This window comes from Lucilia sericata, unplaced genomic scaffold (genome assembly GCF_015586225.1).
Source record: "Lucilia sericata isolate MDLA Ls3-8-SP2 unplaced genomic scaffold, ASM1558622v1 Contig000101F_arrow, whole genome shotgun sequence".
NCBI lineage: Eukaryota > Metazoa > Arthropoda > Insecta > Diptera > Calliphoridae > Lucilia > Lucilia sericata.
In genome coordinates, this window is record NW_023994133.1 from 124,906 (window position 1) to 150,359 (window position 25,454).

At 32.1% G+C, this 25,454-nt stretch overlaps 1 protein-coding gene across 1 annotated transcript; it reads left to right on the plus strand.

The window, feature by feature from the left end:
• The first annotated feature begins 3,620 nt into the window (after positions 1–3,620).
• On the plus strand, positions 3,621–7,877 carry LOC119600051 (uncharacterized protein K02A2.6-like). Its single transcript, XM_037950072.1, has one exon. The coding sequence runs from the start codon at positions 3,621–3,623 to the stop codon at positions 7,875–7,877; it is 4,257 nt and encodes a 1,418-aa protein (XP_037806000.1).
• The last annotated feature ends 17,577 nt before the right edge of the window (positions 7,878–25,454 follow it).

Sequence of the window (25,454 nt, forward strand, 5' to 3'; positions counted from 1 at the left end):
TTCTAATAGAATAGGGCCTTCAATGTAGGATTGTGTCAATTATGGACCAAGATCTACATAATTTAAAGAAGTAATATATTCCTGCAAAACTTGTTTTATTATGGTATTATTAAGTCCGAAAAGAACTTTAAAATCATTTTTTGAAGGAGTAAGGGTCAATTATGGGCCGTTCCTCATAGATCTTAGTATAGAGATTTCGGTTTGTATAAAATTCGATTATGTCATATTTCATTACTATACTGGCATTTTAAAGTAATTTTCGGAAAGGGAGCTTGTAGGTAGGGTAAATTATGGTCGAATCCTCATAATAGTTCGTATATAGATTTGTGTTAATATGAAACATTATCTGTAAAATTCCATCGTTATACTGGCATTTTAAAACATGATATGAACGTTAAAGTCATTTTCTGAATCGGACCAATTATGAACCGATCATTATACAATTTGGTAGAGAGATTTTTACATTTCATTGCTACGCTGGCATTTTTAAGTTAGTTATGAACGTTAAATTCATTTTCTAAAGTGGACCTTTCTATGGAGCGTAGGACCAATTATGGACCTATGTCATCATAATTTGCTTCTGACTCTGTTGCAGAATATTTTTCTATTTTGGCTTGTACTTTAGTGACTTATTTCATTTTAAATGACTTGCTAAGTTCGATCCGTTGTCAGTCTATAAAAATATAATACAATAAATAAACGATAATGTTGTAGAATGGTTAAAATTAAAAATTCTTTATTAAAAATGTAAGTATTAATATTTAATTGTTGGTACTTGTAATTAGAGATAAAGACTAACGAGATATAGACTAAACTATAAGCAAGGCCAGACTAAAGATTATACTATAGACTAGAATATAGTCAGATTATAATCTATTCTATAGTATAGTCTATATTGTATTCTATAGTCAAGTCTGTAGTTATGTTAACAATATTAATTAAGATTTATCCCTTTTTAATTTTTTTAATAGAATAACGGTAACGATATTTTAGCGTTATCAGTATTTTGACTTATTTCGGTATTGCTATTTTAAATAAAAAAATTACAAATTTAATAATATAAATAAGGTTAAACCTAAAAGTTCATGAAATTCCTGGGTAGAGAATTCCAAATCCTTGTATTTCGGACACGAAAAGATCTTTCATAGATAGAACTGTTAATACGAGGATATATGTATTAATTGTGGATTTCTAACAGATATCGCAAATTCAAATATTTGTACCAAGTACTCCGGATCAAATTTTACATTTTTAATAGTGGGCGTGGTCAATTAAAAATATTTTAGTTATAATTGTTAAGTTAGGTTAGGTTGATAGGAGGATGTATAATAATACATCAAATCCGAAGAAATACACCTAGGCCACTATCGGGCCTGTGTGTACACTCAGAATACGTACCATCATACTAACTTCAGACTTTCACATTTTGAGGAGATTTCTCGTCTTGTTCTCATCAGGGTCACCCCATAGGATCTTTGTGGTTCTAAACACCATTTCATTATTCCAAGAGGCCTTATGAGATTCTCTCACACATATTTTTAATTCAGCTTTTGTTGCGTCGAATGGTTTTGCGTTTGTCAGGTTAACTACCTCGAGCTCCCTTCCCTTTAAAGCTATTACATTCGCCCTTTCATTGTCGACTACTCCCGAGTGGCCTGGTATCCATATGATGTAAACCTTACCTCTGGGAGAGTATTCAGTCAAAGCTTTCTTACAATCCAATACGGTCTTAAATTTATTTCTATCACCTGATATTGCCCTAACTGGCTTCTGGCTGTCGGTAAATATATTAATGGCTGTGGGCACCATATTTATTCTAATAAAATTTACACATTCCGTTATTGTTCGGACTTCTGCCTGGAAGCTTGTTTTATGATTAGGTAAACGGTGGTATATTTCAGTTTCTGGGTCTTCAATATAGAACACAGGCCCACTTTGTCCCCCAATTTAGAGCCATCCATGTAACAACGGATTCCTACTGGTATTTGCTATAGTATTCCGCTTGACCAAGACATTCTTTCTGGGATCAGCGTTTCAAAGTTTCCGACATATTCTGTGTCTGGTATGCGATCAGGCACGTCCGATGATTGTGTAAAACCTTCCAATGTGTTCAGTACACATTGATGACGTGTCCTATAACCGCTTTTAGCCAGTTCGCCTAAAGTAAAGAGCCGTTCGGCTGCAAGCACCGCCTCATAATTTAAATATGTTTCAATGGGTGGAATATCTAGCAACGTTTCCAGAGCTTTGGTTGAAGTAGTACACATGGCACCACTTATACCCAAGCAGCATGTACGTTGAATTCCCTGTAGTAGTTTGATATTACACTTTTTGTCCAAAGCAGTAGGACTAAGACCCCATTTCATGCTTATAGTTCTCCTATATATCGCCCAGCATCGATGTTCCTTGTTGATCCTGTCCTCTATGTGGTGTCTCCATTTCAATTTCCGGTCAAGGATTACACCTATGTACTTAACTTCGTCACCGCACAGTGGTCGAAATACGCATTCTGGCGTTATTTAATTTAAAACAGCTTTGAAACATAATTATTTATTTTTGTTTCACTTGGAAAAGTATAAAAAAGTAAATTTCAAACACATTTCATTTATTTTAATAATTTAGATATAAAAAAATTTGCACAACTGATACAGAGTTTTAAGGCAAAAATGCATGTTTCTAATGAGAATCAGAATTATAAGAACAAACAGCGTTTTCTTGTATATTTAGTTCTAAATTATTATTTGGTTTTGGAAATATAAAGAAGGCCGTTTAGAAATAAGAGGATCAGAAGAGAAGTGAATATAACAAATCTTCCATTGTGTTTTTTCTTGAATTTTTCGTGTATGTTGTTCTCTTAAATTCCGTAGATCCTTATTTTTCGATTCCTGAGCTTCTTCAGGCATCATCGCTATTTGTAGAAATACGTGGTTTATAATATCGGCACCATGAATTAAAATTTTGTGCACGAAAGACGACATATAAAACCATGGATATAGTGCAACATATATTTCTGCTGTTTGCATACAATACATTTGAAATGAATGTGTATTAACTTTATACCAGTACGACATAGTTCGTAAAATTACACTAAATCTGCTTACTAATTCTACATTGACTACAGTCAAAATAGCAGCTAAAATTGGCTCTTAAAAAAATCTTTTTGCAGTGTTACCGTTATTAGTATTTCCTGACCCAGGCCTAGGAATATCAACTAATAAAGACATTCTATTTCTCAATTTTTCTTGTATGTATAGTGTTGTGGTTGGTAACCCTTCCACCAGATGACAGTTTTATTGTATTTATCATCTTTTCTTTATACACATCTTTCATAAAATACAAACATTGTTTCTAACGGTTAGTGGTAATTTTACTTTATAATATGTATTATTCGATTAGTAGCTTTCAAATAATAAACACCTTTTATTCTTATATATATTAAAACAAGTCTTTTTATGTTTAATACAAACGAACATAACAGTGGCGACGAGGATAGTTTTTTTTATTAAAAAAAAAAAAAGGAAAACACGCTCTACAAATACTGTCGGTTGTGAATAGTTTTTTTTTTATTTTATTTTATTTTTTTTTTTTTTGAATCAAAAACAAACAAAAAAAAATAAGAAATGGATCAAACCCTAAAGCAAATTCTTGCTCAACAACAAGAAACATTGCAGCGGCAGCAAATTCAAATGGAACAACAGCAAAGGCTAATGGAACACTTAGTATCAATGTCTAGAAGTGCTTCAGCCACATCAGATGCTCCGTCAACAAGCTCTGATACCGTAATGGGTATGTTGTCCAAAAATATAAAGGAATTTGCCTATAATGCTGATTCTAACCAAACTTTTGAGGCTTGGTACTCTCGTTATGAACATCTTTTCGGTGAAGATGCCGACAAATTAGATGATGCCGAAAAAGTGAGGTTAGTTTTGCGAAAATTAGAACCTGATGTTTTCGACAAGTATGCCGACTATATTTTGCCTAAAGTGCCTCGTGATTTGGATTTCAGAGAGACAGTTTCTACATTGAAAACTATTTTTGGAAGAAAAGAGTCTCTTTTTAGTGCACGAATAAATTGTCTTCAATTTACTAAAAGTTGTGGTATCGACTTTGTTACATATGGTGCTATGGTAAATCGTAATTGCGATAATTTTGAGTTTGGCAAACTAAAGGAAAACCATTTTAAGTGTCTGATGTTTCTTCGTGGCTTGCAAAGCGCAGAAGACACCGATATCAGAGCGCGCCTTTTGAACCTTTTGGAGGGAGACACAGAGGGAGCATACACAATTGACAAAATGGTTACCGAAGTACATAGGGTACTAAGTCTAAAAAAAGATGCCGCCATTGTTGAACAAAAAGTACATGCCGTAAAATCAAAAGAGCACAAAGGTAAATTAAGAGAAAAGCACAATCCAAGTGAAAAACCGAAAAGGCCTTGTTGGCAGTGTGGCGCGATGCACTTCGTTAAAAATTGCACATACACTAAGCACTTGTGTGAACAATGCGGAGTAATCGGCCACAAAGAGGGATATTGTTCAAGTTTCTCTTCACAACGCACACAACAAAACGACAAGAAATATAAAAAAAATAATGCAAAATTTAAAGCGAATTTACATGCCGTAAACAGCGTCGCTGCAAACAGAAAACACATCAACGTTAAAATTAACGGCGTAAAACAACGTTTGCAGTTTGATACTGGCGCAGACATCACAATAATATCAAAAACTATGTGGTCGAAAATAAACAAACCTAACCTCACACAACCATCTCAAACACCAAGAGACGCATCAGGTAATGTTCTCAAGCTAATTGGACAGTGTAAAGCAGAGGTAATGTTTAAAGAAAAGCTAATAATAGCAACACTTTTCGTGACAAGCCTCAACCATTTGAATATTATGGGTGCAGATGTAATGGACCAACTTGGTATTTGGAGTTATCCAATCGAATCAATTTGCAACAACATCAGTGTTTCGGAAGTGCAGGAAATCAAAAATAAATTTCCGAAAGTTTTCGCCATGCAGCCCGGACATTGTTCTACTTTCAAAGTAAATTTAAAAGTGAAGGTCGATGCCAAACCAGTATTTAAACCAAAACGACCGGTGGCTTATGCAGCAGTCCAACAAGTAGATGATGAACTTCAACGACTGGAACAGGCCAATATCATTACACCTGTAAATTACTCCAGATGGGCTGCACCTATTGTTGTTGTTAAAAGGGCTAACGGGAAAGTTCGATTATGCGGTGATTATTCTACCGGTTTAAACGAATGCATGGAAATACACACCTATCCACTTCCATTGCCTGATGATATTTTTGTTAACTTCAACAACTGCAAAATCTTCACAAGGATAGATTTAACTGACGCATACATGCAAATTGAGGTAGACGATTCTACAAAAGAGATGCTCACCATCAATACACACAGAGGTCTTTTTACATTCAACCGACTTGCACCTGGGGTCAAGTCCGCTCCTGGCGCGTTTCAACAGGCAATTGATACAATTCTATCTGGTGTTCAATATGCCTATCCGTATCTCGATGACGTCATCATAGCAACGCCGTCAATGGAACAAAATAAAAAAGCAGTCTATGAAGTGTTTTCACGTTTTGAAAGGTATAATTTGACTGTAAATTTTGATAAATGTAGTTTTTTTTCTCGTAGCTGCACCTACCTTGGATATAAAGTCGATGGGACCGGCATCAAACCTGATCCAGGTAAAATTTCATCCATTTTAAAAATGCCAGCTCCAACAAATATCACAGAGCTGCGGTCATTTTTGGGTGCAGTGAACTACTATGGCAAATTTATTCGCAAAATGCGACAGTTAAGAGCACCATTAGACGAACTTTTAAAACGTGATTCTGAATGGAAATGGACTAAGCCTTGTGATGAAGCTTTTCAACAGTTTAAGGAGATTTTGTCTTCTGACCTTATGCTTACACACTACAATCCAAGTCTTCCAATTAAGGTGGCTGCAGATGCCTCCAATGTGGGCATTGGTGCTTACATTTGCCACGAATTCCCTGATGGTACTGAGAAAGCTGTATACCACGTTGCGAGGTCATTGACACCGGCAGAGCGCAACTATTCACAAATTGAAAAAGAAGGTTTGGCACTCGTATTTGCAGTAAAAAAATTCCATAAAATGCTGTATGGCCGTCGTTTTAAGCTGGAAACCGATCATAAGCCTCTATTGGCTATTTTTGGCAGTAAGAAAGGTATAGCAACACACACAGCTAGCCGGTTACAGCGCTGGGCTTTAACTTTAATGTCATATGATTTTGATTTAAGTTACGTCCCCACACAACAATTTGGTTGCGCAGATGTTTTGTCGCGACTCATAAACAATAAACAAAAACTCGAAGAAGACGTAATAATTGCTTGTGCAACACTGGAAGCAGAAGTGAAATATTTGGTTCAAAATAACATCGATGTTTTACCCATAACATACAATATGGTACGCTCAGCCACTCAAAAAGATGAAACAATACAAAACGTAATAAAATACATCAAAAGTTCTTGGCCGCACGCAAAGTCTGAAGAAGAGATGCTATTTTTTTTCCGTAAAGATGGATTATGCGTTATTGATGATTGTCTTCTCTATCAACATAGAATTGTGGTTCCAAAAAGTCTACGCCAACGTGTACTTAATCAGTTACACAAAGGTCACCAAGGTATAGTTCGTACGAAAGCTCTAGCCCGAAGCTATGTCTATTGGCCAAACATAGACAAAGATGTGGAAATGTTAGTACGTCAATGCACAGCCTGTGCATCCACAGCAAAAGCTCCACCAAGAGCAAATCTTCATCCCTGGCCTACTGCACAAAGGCCAATGCAACGTATACACATTGATCTGGCAGGTCCTGTGGAGCAGAAGACGTATTTATTGGTGGTGGATTCGTTTTCCAAATGGCCGGAAGTTTACCCTCTGAAATCGATGACGTCAGCAGCAGTTATCGATTGTCTTAACGATTTTTTCTCACATTTCGGATGGCCTGAAACATTGGTGAGTGACAATGGAACACAATTTACCTCACAAGAATTTTTGGATTTCTGCAGGGTACGTGGTATTGAACACTTACGTACTGCTCCATTCCACCCACAATCTAATGGACAAGTGGAACGTTTTGTGGACACTTTTAAGCGGGCGCTTAAGAAACAAAGTTCATCAAATTTAATTAATGGAATCCGTGATTTTTTACACGCCTATCGTGCTACAAACAACGATAATGCATTCCAAAGCAAATCACCATCGGAACTTTTTTTGGGGAGGAAGGTAAGAATCAACATGGATTTGATTCTAAAACCAAAACAAGTTTCTAGTCATTACAATGACAAAATGGCATTGCAATATAATCGTAAATACAATGCTAAAGATCGCCAATTTAACGTTGGAAGTGAAGTTTATGCCAAAGTATACAAACTGAATAAATACTTTTGGGCTCCTGGAATTATTAAAAATCGTATTGGAAACGTTAATTATGAAGTGGAGATTGTTACCTTCCCATATTTTAAATCGATGAAGTTGCACGCAAATCAATTGCGTTTACGTCACAGCAATTCAACAAGTATTAATTCGTTTTTAGATGTTTTTGATCTCAGTGCACCCAATAAAAATACATCAAGCTCGAATAGTGAACGTACACCTACTTCAGAAAATATAACCCTGGCCCCTGGTCGTTACTCTGCTTCACCAGTTACAACATCTGAGCAACGCCCTTCATCAGCAATGACACAGGATATGACAGCATATGTGCCACAAGCAACTGAAGAAGTAAACAATCAGGAAATAGTTCTTCCTGAACATTCTGACCAAGCACTTCGTCGATCGCATCGCAATAGACGGGAGCCGAATTGGTTTAGAGATTTTACAACTTAAAGAGGGAGATGTTGTGGTTGGTAACCCTTCCACCAGATGACAGTTTTATTGTATTTATCATCTTTTCTTTATACACATCTTTCATAAAATACAAACATTGTTTCTAACGGTTAGTGGTAATTTTACTTTATAATATGTATTATTCGATTAGTAGCTTTCAAATAATAAACACCTTTTATTCTTATATATATTAAAACAAGTCTTTTTATGTTTAATACAAACGAACATAACATATAGTTTAGTTTGTTGAACTATGTCTTTGTCAGTTAGTAAGCAATGTTGTTACGCGCCGGCTTAGATCAGGAAAATAAAATGTTGAACAAATAATATAATATTTACAGATCCCTAAAGAAAAGAGTTAAGAGGCAAAAAAAAGATCTTAATTTCCCAGCTAGCTACATGGAGTCTTGGTTACGTGGTTCTCAACCCTATTTCTAAGCGCGATAACATATAAATTCTACTTCATGCCGCAAAAATTAACCAAAAGTAGAATAAAACATATATGTGTTTGATTTATAATATTGGCAAGGTGTAATGCCACAGGGTACATTTCTTCCCTCCCTACTGATGTAAAATCAGACGCCAATGACAACCTAAATACCCTACAATTTGACTGGTCGTCCCTAATATTTAGCTAAACTGACATTAATCTACATCACAATTCCTTAAACTTGCCATTCCCAAAAAAATAATAAAAATTTAGAGATTCATATTTAAAAATTCATATGTAGCATATTTATTAAATATTCAAATATATACCAAAAAAAAATGTAGCAAAACTGATCAAAACATACGTAAAGATCAAAACAAAAATATAAAATAGTTTAAAGAAATACGTAAAAAAAATATATATAAACAATGTTTCGGTTTATATTAGGAAGAAATAACAATAATATTCATAAAACAATGCATTTGAGCATACATTGAAGACTAATCAAAACTAAATTATGAAAGATCAACAATGTTTACATTATTGATAAAGAAAAACAGATGGAATCGGAATGTAATAAAGAGAATCGGACTTTTTAATTTTTGGAGTATTAAATTTAACAATAAGGAGGGAGTAATAGTAAATTATTATTGATTTGCACTTACAGAGATTATTGTTATTGATGAGTATTTACCATAGCTGCTTATTTATCATCTCGTTCCTTTGATGGGCCCAGCATAGGAATGGAATGTTCTGGCTATATTAAAAAAATTTAAATCTTAATTTGAAATAATAATTGACTTTTTACTCTCTATAGATACATACTTTTGTTTTTTTGCAGACCGTGGGAATTTAAAAAGTTAGGGTTAGCGGTACGAAAATTATTTTAAATATGCATGGGAATTTTGTTTTAATTAGACGGAATTTGTTATTTTAAGCAATCATAATTTTGTTAAATGTATTAAGCTGATTTTAATATAATGTATTAAGTTTAATGCAATATATTAATATAATATATTCATATGGACTTCAGATTATTATTATGTTGAAATAGGTATAATTGAATAGGTGTAATTTAAATATAATTTAGTATAATATAGAAAAATATAGTTTAAATTGTTAGTTAATTTTAAGTTCATAACATTTAATGTTATTTAGTAAGTAATATTGTTGCAATTTTATATTTTAGCTCATATTTTAGTTTCGGGAAAAGAAATTTTGTGATATTTTAATTTAGTTGTAAATAATTAGGTTCTAATAAGTATTAATCATAATGTAGATATATTTAAGCTTGAATATTAGGAAAAAAGTTATATATAAAATTATATAGTTCTTAGATTACGTCATAACTAGAAAAATGTGGTTTCCAGTATGGAGGTTAAATTTTAATATGTAGCTTTAGGCAAAATATGTTTTATGTAGTAATTTTGGAAATGCGTAATAATAAGCTTTGAGCCAAATTGGGTTGAATAATAGTTTTAAGGTTAGTTTTCCAATTATGTAATAATTGAGAATTAATAGTTTTTGCAGGAGTTTGTTGTTTAAGCAGGGGTTTTTCGTTTAAGCAGGGTTTTTTTTCCGACCCAAACCGTGAATCACGTGGAATTTTATCTTCGTTACTGAGCCTCAATAATGAGAATCTTTTATAAATCTTCTTCCTCGATTCTTCCACTAAATTATGTAGAAATAGCAAGTTTAATCAGTCCCTTCCAGACTGATTCCATCCAAAATTTATACGGACTCTTAGGATATAACTCCCTTTGGATAATGTCCCTAGGATAACACGAAGTACTATTAACTGTAAGCAATATAATCACTGTCAATTTCTAATAAATACCTTTTTTTACTTTTTTGAGCCACTAGGTTTGCAATATGTAATATTTATTTAAAATTTCCTATTAATACTTATACTTCACTAAAAACACTTTAGAAAAATAATTAATTTCTCTTTTAATTTTTTTTTTCTCCCGGTTGATCAATTTGCCACGATCACGTTTTAATTGTAAATGAATGATTAAAATTTACTTTAATTTGCTTTAGACCAAAGTAAATGACAGAAATGTGTTCTGTAGTAAATAAAATCGAACGGGACTCACATTCCTTAATAACTGATCTCATTTACATAAGCAAATCATTTACCAATTAGAGAGTTCTATAATATCTCACTTTATAACATGGATTGAGATACAATATATCGCATGATAGAAAAAATATATAATGTAAGTAAGTAAGGGTTTTCAGTGCACGTAACATTTGATCTGATGGGATTCCTATTTTACTGCGAGCTTTTTCTTTGTTAATTTTTACATTAATAAAATAAAAGTAAATCGCAACAATGTGTAGAATGGATTCAAAGCATCTTATTGTGTGGGCTTTATTTCCAAAATTAGCTTTTTAACTGCTTCAACTTCCCTACTAACTAATTTAGAGGTTTCTTTTTCGAAAATCAATTTAATTGGTCTATAAATTGAATTATCCCAAAGAATAACTTCCCCCATTTTTATTTACAATGGCACAATGCACACAGCAAATAAGTCTTCATCTATTTCATCGTTGCCGATAACTGGAATGTCCACTACTGCCATCACATCCCCATTTATATATAGCTGTAATTGGATCTTCATTGATATTTACAAAACACTTCTTTTGCAATTCAACTATCCTTTTTACAGTATGGTCAACCAAGCTCTGCAAAGGAACTTCTGCACACCTATCAGTAATTTCGACACCGAGAGGATAAAATTTTTTTGCTAACAACAATGTATCTTATGATGGATATATATTTGCATTTGTTATTTTTGCATAAGTTCGTAGGAATGTTTTGAGAAACCGGTAGGAATGTTTCGAGCGTATGTATATGCAATAGGTTTACTAACCTCTGAAGCAATAGTTTTTTTTAATCTTAGCTGCAACTTCTTTGTCAGAATGTACCATTGATATCACTTCAGATGCACTTCTTTTCCCCTCTTTGTGTAAACTAACGCGGGTGGCCATTACAAGCTCCTTACAAGGGGTTCCATTCACAAGTTGTGAAACTTTGTTTATTTGGGTTTCAGGGGAGCATTCTGCGAACTCTTTTGTAGGTCGTCCAGCATTATGACTTGTGGTTGGGTGCTCAAACAATAAAATTTCACTGTCCCACCAATCTTTCTTACGTTTTTCAAAATTCGATAAAGACCTGTTGGAGTTCTTCCCAGGGATGGCAAATGCAATTTTCAAATAGCATTTAAAAGTGTTCCTTTTTGAATCCGATTGTACCAAATCTATATTTTTGCAAATTTATATTAAACTACATCAATGTACTAGTCCTATTCTATAGAATAGAAGGGAGACTAGTCTATAGACAGTAAACTAGTATTTTTATACTAGTCCAAAGACTTCATAGAATAGTCATTGAAATACTTCAAATGTCTAGTTAAAAGTACTTCAAAACTATAAATTAGTCATTAGACAAGTCAATAAATAAGACCATTTAGTCTATAGACTTGTTCTTAGAATAGTCAATAGACAGTCTATTGTCTCTCTATGGAGTAGAGGATAGAGTAGTATATAAACTAGACAAGAGACTAGTCTATAGATTAGACATTAGATTAGATACTAGTCCAAAGACTAGAATAGAAAAGCGATCGGATAAAAAATTATAATAAAAGGTACTCTCTATGTTAAATGTTGTCAGGTTATAAACTCATCCAGGATTCTTTACAATATCCTCTTCCGACGTTTAGTCATTGATGTACCATTGTACTTTTGAAGACCGAGTTGTACCAAAAAAAGTACAATTGTACCAATTTTGCTTACCCTGGTTCTTCCTCTTTTCTTCTAGTCTACTTATAAAGCTTCTCTGTTTCTTTTTTATTTCTCGGCACTGATTCTCACTAAAATTATTTTTGGGAATGATATTATCAAATGCATGGGCTTCTACAACAGAAAATTTGTAAATTTGAAAAAGTGTGCGTTTTGAGACATTCATTGCACCTAAAAATGCAATAACAGGTGAACGGGCAGACCATTTTTTACATTTTACAATAACAACAAATAAAATTAAAACATAAAATGGAAATTGGACTAAATTCCATTGAATCCCGAAAGTTGCACTCCATCCAACTACAATATAGACCATTTCAAATATACTACCATATACGTCACCTACCACAACCCATTTCTAAAAAACTCAACACAGGTCACAAACATTAATTTTTTAGTAGATACAGTATTTTTTTAGTAGATACAGTATTTTTTTGTTTATAGTAATCACTGTTATAGTCACATTAGTCATATTGTCAATTTTATTAGATTCTCTATCGATCAATTTCATATAAAAATATTACTTTATAGTCCATTTTTTATATAAGCACTTTTCACATATATTCCATCTACCCGCGTCTATTAAAAGTCATGTTATATGAAAAAACTTCACGATATTGTCACACACGAAATTTTTTTCTAAAAAATTAGTTTTCAAAGTGGCTATCCACTACTACTACAAAGAAATGTATCGTAAATTAACTAGTAACGGTCCAAATGAAGAAGATTTTGTTGAAGAAAAACGACTTTCGATTAAGCAATTTTAAATGCAGTAGATATTTTGCGACATTTTTGCTTAGAGCAAGTTGTAAAATTAAGTTATTTATTTGAAAAAATAGAAGATACAACTGTAACCAACATGCTCAAGCTAAAACTGACTAAAATTATAGATTTTTTTAAATTTTTTTATATTCACAAAAAATTAATATATACGATTTTCTTTATAAGCACATTGTGGCATATACAAAAAATTTTGTTTATAATCACTTTAGCGATATAGTCCTCAATTTGTGTGCAATTAAGAGTTGTGACTATAAGCGGAAAGTACTGTAAATACCTTTTACTTAAAAAAAAATATAGTTTCCAAAAAATTAATAACTTGTGTCAATATCAACAAAAATCACACACTGAGTAATTTGGCGCCAAATTTTTAAATACAAAAGCTCACAGCTGTCAAAAAAGTAAAAACGTCAATATGGTATCAGTTATCGATAAAGTTCAAAAAAATTATCGATTTTAACATTTCAAAATGTGAATTTAATGACGCCAGATCATGCATTTCGACCAATGTGCAGCGATTGAAAATCTTGATCTCAGTACAATATGTTCCAAAAAAATTTTGAGCTTATTGCGGGTTCTATAAAACCAAAAAAAAAAAAAATTAAAGGATGTTCTTTTATTTTTATCGTGTTCAGTACATTAATACGCATCGATTGAGATGTATTCCTACATGAACTTCTTAAAGAGGCTGTTTCTCGGGACACTCTAATGTACATACATGTATGTATATATCATTTTCATATATTGGTAATTTCGTATCAAGTGACCCAACTCAAAAAAAAAAAAACTATCTGGATGAAATTTTCACCAAGGTAGGCCAGACAGCTCTATCGGTCAAGAACTGTCGGAGTTAGAAGGACATTTGGTCAGTTCCCTACCAGCGATTTAAAATCCGGTACTCAGTATAAATTGTGGAAAATAAAATATCTTCGATTATTTTGAAATTGTTCTCTAAATTTCCGTAATTTTGAGCTGATTAAGGAAAAAATTATTTTAAAATTTTTGGAGAGTAATTTTTGTCCACAAAGCTTGGAAAGGTTTATTATTTCCGCTTTTTATCGAAATAGGTGTCAAAATTGTTGTAATTTTTAGCTCATCTTAAAATTCATGAACATTTTAAAATTCTTTTGAGTTTTTAACTTCGAAATTGTAAAATGTTATAAGTTGGCATCAAATAAAATAAAAATGGCACTTTTAGCGAAACCTTGCGATTTATAGATTTTTTTAACAGCTTTAGAATTAAAAAAAATCCAATTTCCGAAAATCTTTATGAAAACAAAGAAGCCTTATGCTTTCCATGTTTCGGTCTATTTGACGAACAAAAACAGATTTTAATTTAGTTAAAAATGTTGAAACTTAATATTTTTAATGTAACTTATGCCCTCTTGGGTTTCAGAAAAAACAAATTCTCAAGGGCGTAAGTTTCATATCTCCACAATTAAAACAAAAACCGCAAATTTTTCTTCAAATACTAATTTTTCAATATAAAATAAGTTTAACTTGAGAAAATGTTGAAAATTTTTTGATTACACCGTGAGACAAAATAAACGAAAATTGAAATACCTGGGAAGTGATACTATTTTTCTGAAAGGTAAATCCGAGTAGAACAAGAATATGTTTTTGAAATTTGCCAAACACCTCCAAAATCTTGAGTTACGGGTAAAAAACCGGGTTTTCGTACCTTTAGGCACTTATAAGTCAGTAACTTAGTTAAATCTGGACCGATTTTAAGTTTCTCCACGGATTTGGAAAGCAGAAGCTGAGGCCTTTATAGTGACATGTATAACGTTTAAGTAACCTGGAGAGATTAATTAGGGAAAACTCAACATCTTTTAGAAAATTTACCTAGCACTATTATTTTCATCCATATATGTAACAAATTTAAGAGTTAACCTTATGGATGAAAATAATAGTGCTAGGCAAATTTTCTAAAAGATGTTGAGTTTTCCCTAATTAATTTGTCACTTAAAAAACATTAGGTAGGCATGTTATATATCAATGGAAAGGTAATTTTGTCTATTTTTCAAAACTGTATATAATTTTTGAAAATTAAAAAATTCGCGGAATACTTTTTTTAAAAAAAAATTAAAAAATGTTTTTTATTCAGTTTTTGCGAAGATACAAATTTTTCTAATTGCAATAAAAATTTTATTTATGAATATTTTTTGATGAAATTTTACAGTTAGGTAGATTTTTTTACTTAAAATCCAAAATTAAATCAAAATTTCGAATTTTCTTATTAGAAATCCCGGAATTCCCAAAAAAGTTTTAAAAAATCCCAAAAATGGGATTTTTTAGTTTTTTGCCTATTATATCCATACCAGGGGCGGGGTTATCGAAACCCGTTACAAAATGATTAAGAACATATTGGGTCATATAAAACAGGTCACTATAATTTGATATCGACTATGCGATTTGAGAATTTTTGCTCAAAATTTAATTTTCCATAAAAAATAGGGTTTTTTTGGATGGACCTGGTCCCCTCGGTATCAAAAATTTTTAGGTTTTGTTTCATTTATCGTACTTTATGTAAAGTCAGCTTTCCAAAAAGTATAAATTCTATATACATCTTCTTAGAAACTTTTTAGATAACTTAAAAAGAAAAAGATACTTTTTTCCCAAAAAAATGACAAAAAATCGCCTTTTTTTAATTTTTTAAATTAAAATGCCTATAACTTTGGACTCAGTCATGATTTTTACATAATTCTTTCACTGCTTGATATATAAACTTGTTGTTAAGCGAATAAAACAAAATGGCGAAAATCGGGAATATTTGGACCTGCTATTATCAAAAAAAACTAAAGTAAGGACGGTAAAAATTTTAAAATTTTAATTTTCAAATGCGAATATCTCCTAAACTATAAGAGATAATTTACTGCTATGACAACATTTTTTATAGTGCTCGATGAGGAGATTCTATATACGAAATTTTTTTTAAATCGGAACTCAAATGAAGAAATAGGATCGTTTTAAAAATTTAACATAGCCGAGGTGTCCTAATTTGATGACCCCCCGCCGGGCCCCTGGTTGGCCTATAAGGTCCAAATTCAAAACCTAAACTCGACAACACCTCCTCTTTGTGCACACCAAATTTCATTAAAATCGGATTAACCGTTTAGAAGTTACCGAATTATTTCCCTCTTTTTTTTTTCCTATACCACTGTGCAACGGTGCAAAACTAAAATAAACAAGTAAGAAATCATAGTCGGGCGAGCCGACCATATGATACCCTACACCTGTTACAAAAATAAAATGTGATTTAGTTTTCATAATAAAGCATTGTAGTTTAATTATACCTTGCCTCAGATAATTAAGCCATTTATTGTTGAATAAAATTGTGGACATTTAAGTCAAATTTTGAAGGGGGCTTTGTATAGGTGCTATGGTCAAATGAGACCCTATAATTATAAAATTCATGAGAGTCATCAAGGCTAGTATAGCCCTAGGTTTTGCAGCTTTTTGTTGAGATACGAGTATATTAAACATAATTATGAATTTAAAAGCCCTATTCGTCGGGTTGGGGGCTAGATGAAATAATGGACCGATGTTAACCATTTTCAATAGGCTTTATCTCCGGTACTATAGAAGATTATGTGCCAAATTTCATTGAATTATCATCAAAATTGCGACCTGTAGTTTGATTACAAGGTTTATAAGCCCTATTCCGGGGTTCAGTTGTATGGGGGCTAGGTGAAATAATGGACCGATCTTAACTATTTTCAATAGGCTTTGTCTCCGGTACCATAGAAGATCATGTGCCAAATTTCATTGAATTATCATCAAAATTGCGACCTGTAGTTTGATTACAAGGTTTACAAGCCCTATTCCGGGGTTCAGTTGTATGGGGGCTAGGTGAAATAATGGACCGATGTTAACCATTTTCAATAGGCTTTGTCTCCGGTACCATAGAAGATCATGTGTCAAATTTCATTGAATTATCGTCAAAATTGCGACCTGTAGTTTGATTACAAGGTTTATAAGCCCTATTCCGGGGTTCAGTTTTATGGGGGTTAGGTGAAATAATGGACCGATCTTAACCATTTTCAGTAGGCTTCGTCCCTGGGACAATAGAAGATCATGTGCCAAATTTCATTGAATTATCTTCAATATTGCGACCTGTAGTTTGATTACAAAGTTTACATGGACGGACAGACGGACGGACGGACGGACATAGCTAAATCGACTCAGAAAATGATTCTAAGCCGATTGATATACTTTAAGGTGTGTATAGGACCAATATTATTGTGCGTTACAAACATCAGCACAAACCCAATATACCCTCCCCTCTAAAGTGGTGTAGGGTATAAAAATATGTTTTCTGATGAAATTCACACATATCTCCCCAGGTTATTTAAACGTTATATATGTCATTATAAAGGCCTCTGCTTATACTTTCTAAATTTGAAATCGGTTCAGATTCAACTAAGTTACTGACTTATAAGTGCTTAAAGGTACGAAAAACCGGGTTTTTACCCGTAACTCAAGATTTTGGAGGTGTTTGGCAAATTTCAAAAACATATTCTTGTTCTACTCGGATCCACCTTTCAGAAAAATAGTGTCACTTCCCAGGTATTTATTTTTGTCGCATAGTGTTATTTATCATTTTAAAAAGTTTTTTGTTTCTCGTGAAAAATTTCTTCAATGTTACTTAGGGCTTTTTGGATTTCATATGACGGTATGTATGTTTGTTTGTTTGTTTGGACTTTATGGACTGCTAAACGGCTGGACTGATTTTTCTGAAATTTTCACAGTGTCTTCCTGGGTGTCTGGAAGGAACTATAGGCTACTTTTTATTTTAAAATTTCATATGGGCAAAGTGCCACGCCCACATACATAATAAGTATTTAAAATCACATATCTCAGAAACAGCAACAGCTAGAGTTTTAAAATTTTGTATGGACAACTTTGACATCCACATGAACATATGGGCGCAAAATGGGCGGACTAGCTATAGTGGAATCAACATGAATACTTAGGACAAAAAATTAGCGGACTAGAAATAGGGGGAGTTGCAACTTCCATATGAATTATATACAAAAAATCGTTTTTTCTGAAACTATTGGAGCTGGAATTTTCACAAAGCACTTTAACATATATGTGAAGATTTTGGGGGGAAATTGGCGGACTAGCGAACATTTGGAAGTAAAATGTGCGGACATTCATTTGGGGTTCTTAGAACCTCCCATATGAATCAAATACAAAAAACTATTAGAGGTAAAATCCTTAAATTTTTCGCTAACAACTCTGACATGTGAATATTTGGATCTAGAATCCTCAAATTTTGCACGAAGAATTTTCACCTTCATGTGAACATTGTGGACTATCAAAAGGGGCTATGGTACCTCCCATATGTATTAAAATAAAAATTCAGATAGCTGGGAAACTAATAGAACTATAATCTTCAAAAATCGTAGAGTGTTTTAGGGTAGGAAAGCACACTGGGTATAGCTAGTTATATATAAAATCATCGCGAATACTTTTATGCTAATGCATGTATTTAATGTTCATCTTATGGCATTTTTAAATATTTATTTGCGAATATTCAAGATCACGGGAATATTCCCAAATGTTTCGCTTTAAAGTTACCCTTGTAATGCATTTTTATTGCAAGTCTTTATATTTAAATTTACGATAATATTTTCCATGAAGTATTTAATTTTCATAAATTAATGAAACAATGTTTGTGGCATCAGATCTCATATGTTTAGTAAGTTACTATTAATTTTAATTTATGAGTGAATGAAGAACACACACTAATTTATCAAATTCATTAAAGTAGTTTAAAAACATGTTTATCATACACAAAAAGAATTTGAAAAATGGGAAAAAAAATTATTTACACAGCCCAACGAAATGAAGGCTTTTAAAAACTTTTCAAACCAATTGGACTGATTTTAATGTATTTTCGAAAATATTATCAGTTTTTCACTATCACCCACAATTTTCTTGCAAAATGGCATGGAATATTTATAGTAGTTCATATTTTAAGGACATTTCATATACATATGTATGTAAATATAAAAATATATTTACGTTTAGGGTTACTTTCGATTTTTTCAATGTCATCATAAATACGGATGTTCATTATATATTTTTCCTATGTTTCATTCAAATCGGTTGAAAACAAACAATATTTCACTGCGGTTTCAGGAAAATTTTCCAATATTGCGTAGCTTGGGTTTGACCTTTATAGTTTATGGGTTAACACTATTCGATTGTACTAAAACTCCATAAGTATGTTTCCCACTATCTAGAATTTTATTTTCTGAAAAGGTTTTGTACAATATACATAACAGCAAAGAATTAAGGCCAATTTTCAAAAATATTACCAAGATCCTTAAAATTCAAATCCAGGGAAACCAAAAAAATGGTTTTAAAAGTTTTTTAAGCGCTTTAAATATGCAGTAAAAAATACAAAATACGCTCTAAAAATTCAAGTTTCACTTATTTTTTAAAATTGAAAAGCTCAAAAAGTTCGTTTGTTTGTTTGTTCGTCAATCACGCCTAAACGGCTAGACCGATTTTCTTGAAATTTGGAACATAGGTAGATCTATCATTGGAGGGTTTTATAGGCTATATCGTTTTTCAAAACTTGGACTAGGAGGGCGCAAAACGGGGGTAAATGGGTGAAAAGCGGTCAAAATTAGTACTTTTAAGCATAAATACCAATTATTGTCTTTGCTTAAGCCAAAATATATTCCATTAAGCTTTTTGAAGTATCACAAATATGACAAAAGGGGGAAAAATGGGCAAAATTAGTACTTTTGTGCTTTGAGACTAATTTTTATCTGTTCTATATCTACTGCGCTTTTTATAATATCGGAAATATGCATATTTTGGAAGCCCACCCAATGGGGGCAAAAACTGGTAAGAAAAGGAATTCTATGTTTGCTGTATAAAATGTCCTAAAGACATCAAATCCTAATATATATTATAAATCTCTTTGTAAGTCTGTTCGTTTGTTTATTTGTTCGTCAATCACGTCTAAACGGCTAGATCGATGTTTGCTGTATAAAATTTCCAAAAGACATCAAATTTTAAATATTAATATTTTAATGGATCAAGGGACTAACAAATATCATATTTTTGGGTTATTTAAGTTTGACGAATAAAAAAAGTATAATTATTTGTTATTTTGGTACTTTTATGAAATTTCTTAAATATGCAATGATTTAAAAAATTATGTTTTGGCAAAGCATCTATCCAGTGGGTAAAAAAGGGAATTTTGTACTTTCTTTTAATAAATGTCCTATCTGACTTTAATTTTAAATATCGCTGTATGAAATCCTAATCATAAAAACCTAATTCCTAATATATAATATAAATCTCTTTGTAAGTCTGTTCGTTTGTTTCTTAATTTGTTTGTTTGTTCGTCAATCACTCCTAAACGGCTGGACCGATTTTCTAAAAATTTGTAACAAAGTTAGGTCTATACTTGGCGGGCGTTATAGACAAAAAGGAGGAAAATGGGTGAAAACCGGCAAAATAAGTACTTTTGATAGTAAGTAATGAGTTTTTGCAAAACATCATTAAAGAGGAAAAGGGAGGAAGAAAGGGGAGATACATGATTTTTTTAATAAATGTTCTACAGGACTCATATTTTCAACATCAATTTCTGAAATGATACAAAATTTATTAAATAAAATACATAAATTTTAATAATTCAATGGAGAAAAAGGGTACGGGTAGTATTTTTTTATAAATATTGTTCAATTTTAATGAAATTTCATTTGTAGCTTTATAAGATCACAAAAAAAATATAATGAATTTCTTCATAAAGAGACCTTTAGCATTTTTTCAAACATGAAGAAGAAAGGGAAAGGGGAGAATACTTAAGTATAATGTTATGAAACCACTTAAAACCCCGGGCAACACCGGGTACAAAAATCTAGTTAATAAATAATTTAATAAAAAATAATAAAGAAATACTTTCTTCACAAATTGGTGGCCCCGAGAATAAAATGAACATGTTTCATACTCCAAATCGTAATTTATCAGAAGATAACGAGAGCACTATTCCGAGATCATAAACTTTCACAGTTTATGCAGAAAATAAGAAACCTAGCTTCAAATTATATAAGCTCGAAAGCTATAAAATCCATTTTTCTGGACGAAATGTCCGATCCAATTCGTTCCGTACTTTGTACTATGACAGTATACAATCTAGAAACGTTATCTGAAAAGGCTGATTTAATATTTTCCACATTTAAGCATTACCCAGTATACACTATTAATGAAACAACTACTAATACAAATATACATATATGAAAAAGAAATTTCCGTTAAACAGTTAGTAGCTTAAATCAAATAACTTTCAGATCGTATCGAAAACCTAAGTCAACAAAACAATGATACTAAAAATCAAAACTCTCAAAAAGACAGAAATTCAAAATATTGCTGGTATCATCGCCGTTTTGGTAAAAACGCAACACGTTGCACTACACCTTGCTCTTACCCATAAACTAGAACGAATTTCTGATGCGACCGCAGAAATTCCCATCATGTCGGATGTTTATAAAAGATAGATCGTCAAATATAAAATACCTTGTTGATACAGGAGCAACCATTTCTGTAATTCCTATTAATAATCATATTAAAGAAACCAATAAAAATGACAGAACGTATTTTACTTTATATGCTGCAAATTGTGGTGTCATCGAGACATATGGAACAAAAGTTGTAGAACTAGATTTTGAATTTAAAAGAAAATTTATTTGGAATTTCATAATAGAAGATGTAGGAAAAGCAATTTTGGGTTCAGATTTCCTTCTCCACTATAACTTTCTACCGGACTTAAAACATTGCAAACTAGTTGATGGTAAAACCTTACATAGTATATCAGGGATTTATACATCAGAATCTTCAATCGAACTACACATGCTTTAAACAGGTAATGAATATCATAAACTATTATTAGAATTTCCTCAATTATATCCCGTTAATCGCATTCGAGAAGTTGAAACAAAAAGTCCTCCGATAATCTCTAAAGTTAGAAGACTGGATCCCAAACGTTTAGAAATAGCAAGAAAAGAGTTTAATTATCTACTAGAAAATGGGATTATTAGACCATCAAAAAGTAATTGGTCCAGTGCTTTGCATATGGTACCAAAAGCCAATAATGAATGGAGGCCTTGCGGTGACTACCGTTCATTAAACAGTATAACGGTACCAGATAGATAACCAATTCCTTTTATAACGGACTGCACTTCAAATTTAGCAGGTTGTAAATTTTTCTCAAAACTGGATTTGGTGAAAGCCTACCATCAAATACCAGTGTTTCCTGAGGATATAAAGAAAACAGCAATTATAACACCATTTGGATTATATGAATATGTACGAATGACATTTTGTCTTCGAAATGCGGCCCAAAGTTTTCAGAGATGGATGGATGACATATTACGTGGTTTAGATTTTGTTTACGTTTATATTGACGATATTTTAATTTGATCTAAAATTAAAAAAGAGCACTTGTAACACTTAAAATAAGTCTTTGGAGTAAACGAAATTGATTTTCTATGTTTTCATCTTACATTCGAAGGAATAAAACCTATGTCAGACAAAGTACATGCCATATTGAAATTTGAAAAACCACAAACTAGAGATCGACTGCGAAGATTTTTAGCGATGACAAATTTTTACAGACGTTTTTTACCACATCGAGATAAATGGACTCAAGCATCAGAAAAAGCTTTTGAAAAAATTAAACAAGTAAGAATTCTATATTCGGCTGTGCCGAATCTTATAAACCCTTCACCATGATGTGTTCAAAAACAGTCAGTACGAATTTTATTACAAAAAATCAAAAAATACCAATTGTAAAACGGTAAGGTGCCAAAAAGTCCTCGTCTCACTTAATCCGGGCTCTACATGCATAATTAAATATTTCTAGGTTCAATATTATAGAAAATTCAAAAAGTACCTTCTGTAGAACAAAAAAGTACCAAAATGTGTTCTCGTCTAATCCGGGTTATACATACTTAATTTCATGTTTCTAGGTTCAATATTATAAAAAATTCAAAAAGTACCTTTTGTAGAACGAAAAAGTACCAAAAAGTCCCCTTTTATGTGTTCTGGCCTAATCCGAGCTCTACATACTTAATTTCATGTTTCTAGGTTCAATATTATAGGTTCAATATTATAGAAAATTCAAAAAGTACCTTTTGTAGAACGAAAAAGTACCAAAAAGTCCCTTTTTATAGATTCTTACCTATTTAAGGCCCTACATGCTAAATTTCATGTTTCTAGGTTCAATATTATAGAAAATTCAAAATGTACCTTTTTTAGAACGAAAAAGTACTAAAAAGTCCCCTTTTATGTGTTCTCGACTAATCCAGGCTCTACATACTTAATTTCATGTTTCTAGCCAATAACAACGTAACGTAATGTTCATTATTTGCTTTGTGTTGTTTATAAACAAGAAATCACAATAACAAAAAACAAGTTAGAGTGCTATATTCGGCTATGCCGAATCTTAAATACCCTCCATCAGCAAGCTACTTTTTATTGAAACCCATCTACTTATCTAATTTTTAGATAACTTGCCAACATTTTTGTCAAACTAATTTTGATTAGGTCTAGAAAAGTTTAGAATGATTTATCTATATACAAAACATACTCATGTTGAATTTTATCCGGATATAATAATTTAATAACGAATTAAGTGGTATTAAGTGATTTTCAGAAGTTAACCTTATATAAGAGCTAAGACAACTTATGGACCGGTCCGAAAAAAATTCCGTTTAATATACAAAATACACATTTATGTCAAATTTTATACCTATGTATAAAATGTACGTTTAAGTAATTTTCAGAAATGGTCCTTATATGGGAGTTGTGACCACTTATGCACCGATCAGGAAACAATTTCGTGTAATGATTTATATGCAGAAAAAGATCAAGTCTAATATTACTCCAATAGCTTTATTAATCAATGCAATATGTGTGTTTAGGTAATTATGGCAAGTAGACTTTATATAGGAGCTATGAGCAATTAAGGGCCTATCCGGAAAGGTTTCGCAGAGTGATTCATATGTACACAAAACATATTTTATCAAGATATCTTTATTTGATATTGAAATATGTGCGTTTAAGGATTTTTTGAAGTGGACCTTATATAGGATCTATTACCAAATATGGACCGATCCAGAAAAAATTTGGTAGAATTTTTTTTATGCCTATCCGGAAAAAATTTCGTAGAGTGATTTATGTAAAGACAAAACATATTAGTGTCGAATTTTCTCAAGATAACTTTATTTGACAATGAAATATGTGCGTTAAAGTGATTCTCAGAAGTGGACCTTATATGAGAGCTATGAGCAATCCGAGAAAAAAGTGATAGAATGATTTATATGTACACAAAACTTATTCAAGTCGAATTTTATCCCTATAGTTTTAGAATTCAATGAAATATATGCGTGTAAGTGATTTTCGGAACTGGACCTTATATGGGAACTATGACCAATTATGGGCCTATTCGGGGAAAATTTCGCAGAGTGATTCATATTTGGACAAAACATGTTTGTGTCGAATTTTATCAAGATAGCTTTATTTGATAATGAAATATGTGCGTTTAAGTGATTTTCGTAAGAGGGCCTTATATGGGAGTTATGACCGATAATGGATCGATCCGTAAAAATTTTTGTAAAATGATTTGTACGTACACAAAACATATTTGTTTTGACTTTTATCCCAATAGCTTTAGAATTCAATGAAATATATGCGTTTAAGTGATTTTCGGAAGTGGGCCTTATATGGGAGCTACGACCAATTATGTGCCTATCAGGAAAAAATTTCGTAGAGTGATTCATGTTTAGGCAGAACATATTTGTGTGAAATTTTGTCAAGATAACTTTACTTGACATTGAAATATGTGCTTTTAAGTGATTTTCGGAAGTGGGCCTTATATGGGAGCTATGACCAATAATGGACCGATCCGTAAAAAAAATAGTGGCACGATTTGAATATACACAAAACATATTTGTGTCGAATTTTATCCTGATAGCTTTAGAATTCAATGAAATATATGCGTTTAAGTGATTTTCGGAAGTGGACCTTATATGGGAGCTATGATCAATTATGGGCATATCCAGAAACAAATTCGTAGAGTGATTCGTGTTTAGGCAAAACATATTTGTGTCGAATTTTATTAAGATAGCTTTACTTGACATTGAAATATGTGCTTTTAAGTGATTTTCGGAAGTGGGCTTATATGGGATCTATGACCAATTATGGGCCTATCCGGAAAAAATTGCGTAGACTGTTTTATATTTAGACTAACCATATTTGTGTCGAATTTTATTAAAATAGCTTTATTTGACAATGAAATATGAGCTTTTAAATGATTTTCGGAAGTGGGCCTTATATGGAGCTATGACTAATAATGGACCGATCCGTAAAAAATTTAGTAGAATGATTTGTATGTACACAAAACATATCCAGCTCGTTTAGGTGGTTTTCGGAACTGGACCTTATATGGGAGCTATGACCAATTGTGGACCGACTTAGATCTACGTTGATAGTATGATTTCTGTTCATATTATATTCGAATGTACAAAATTTGGTAT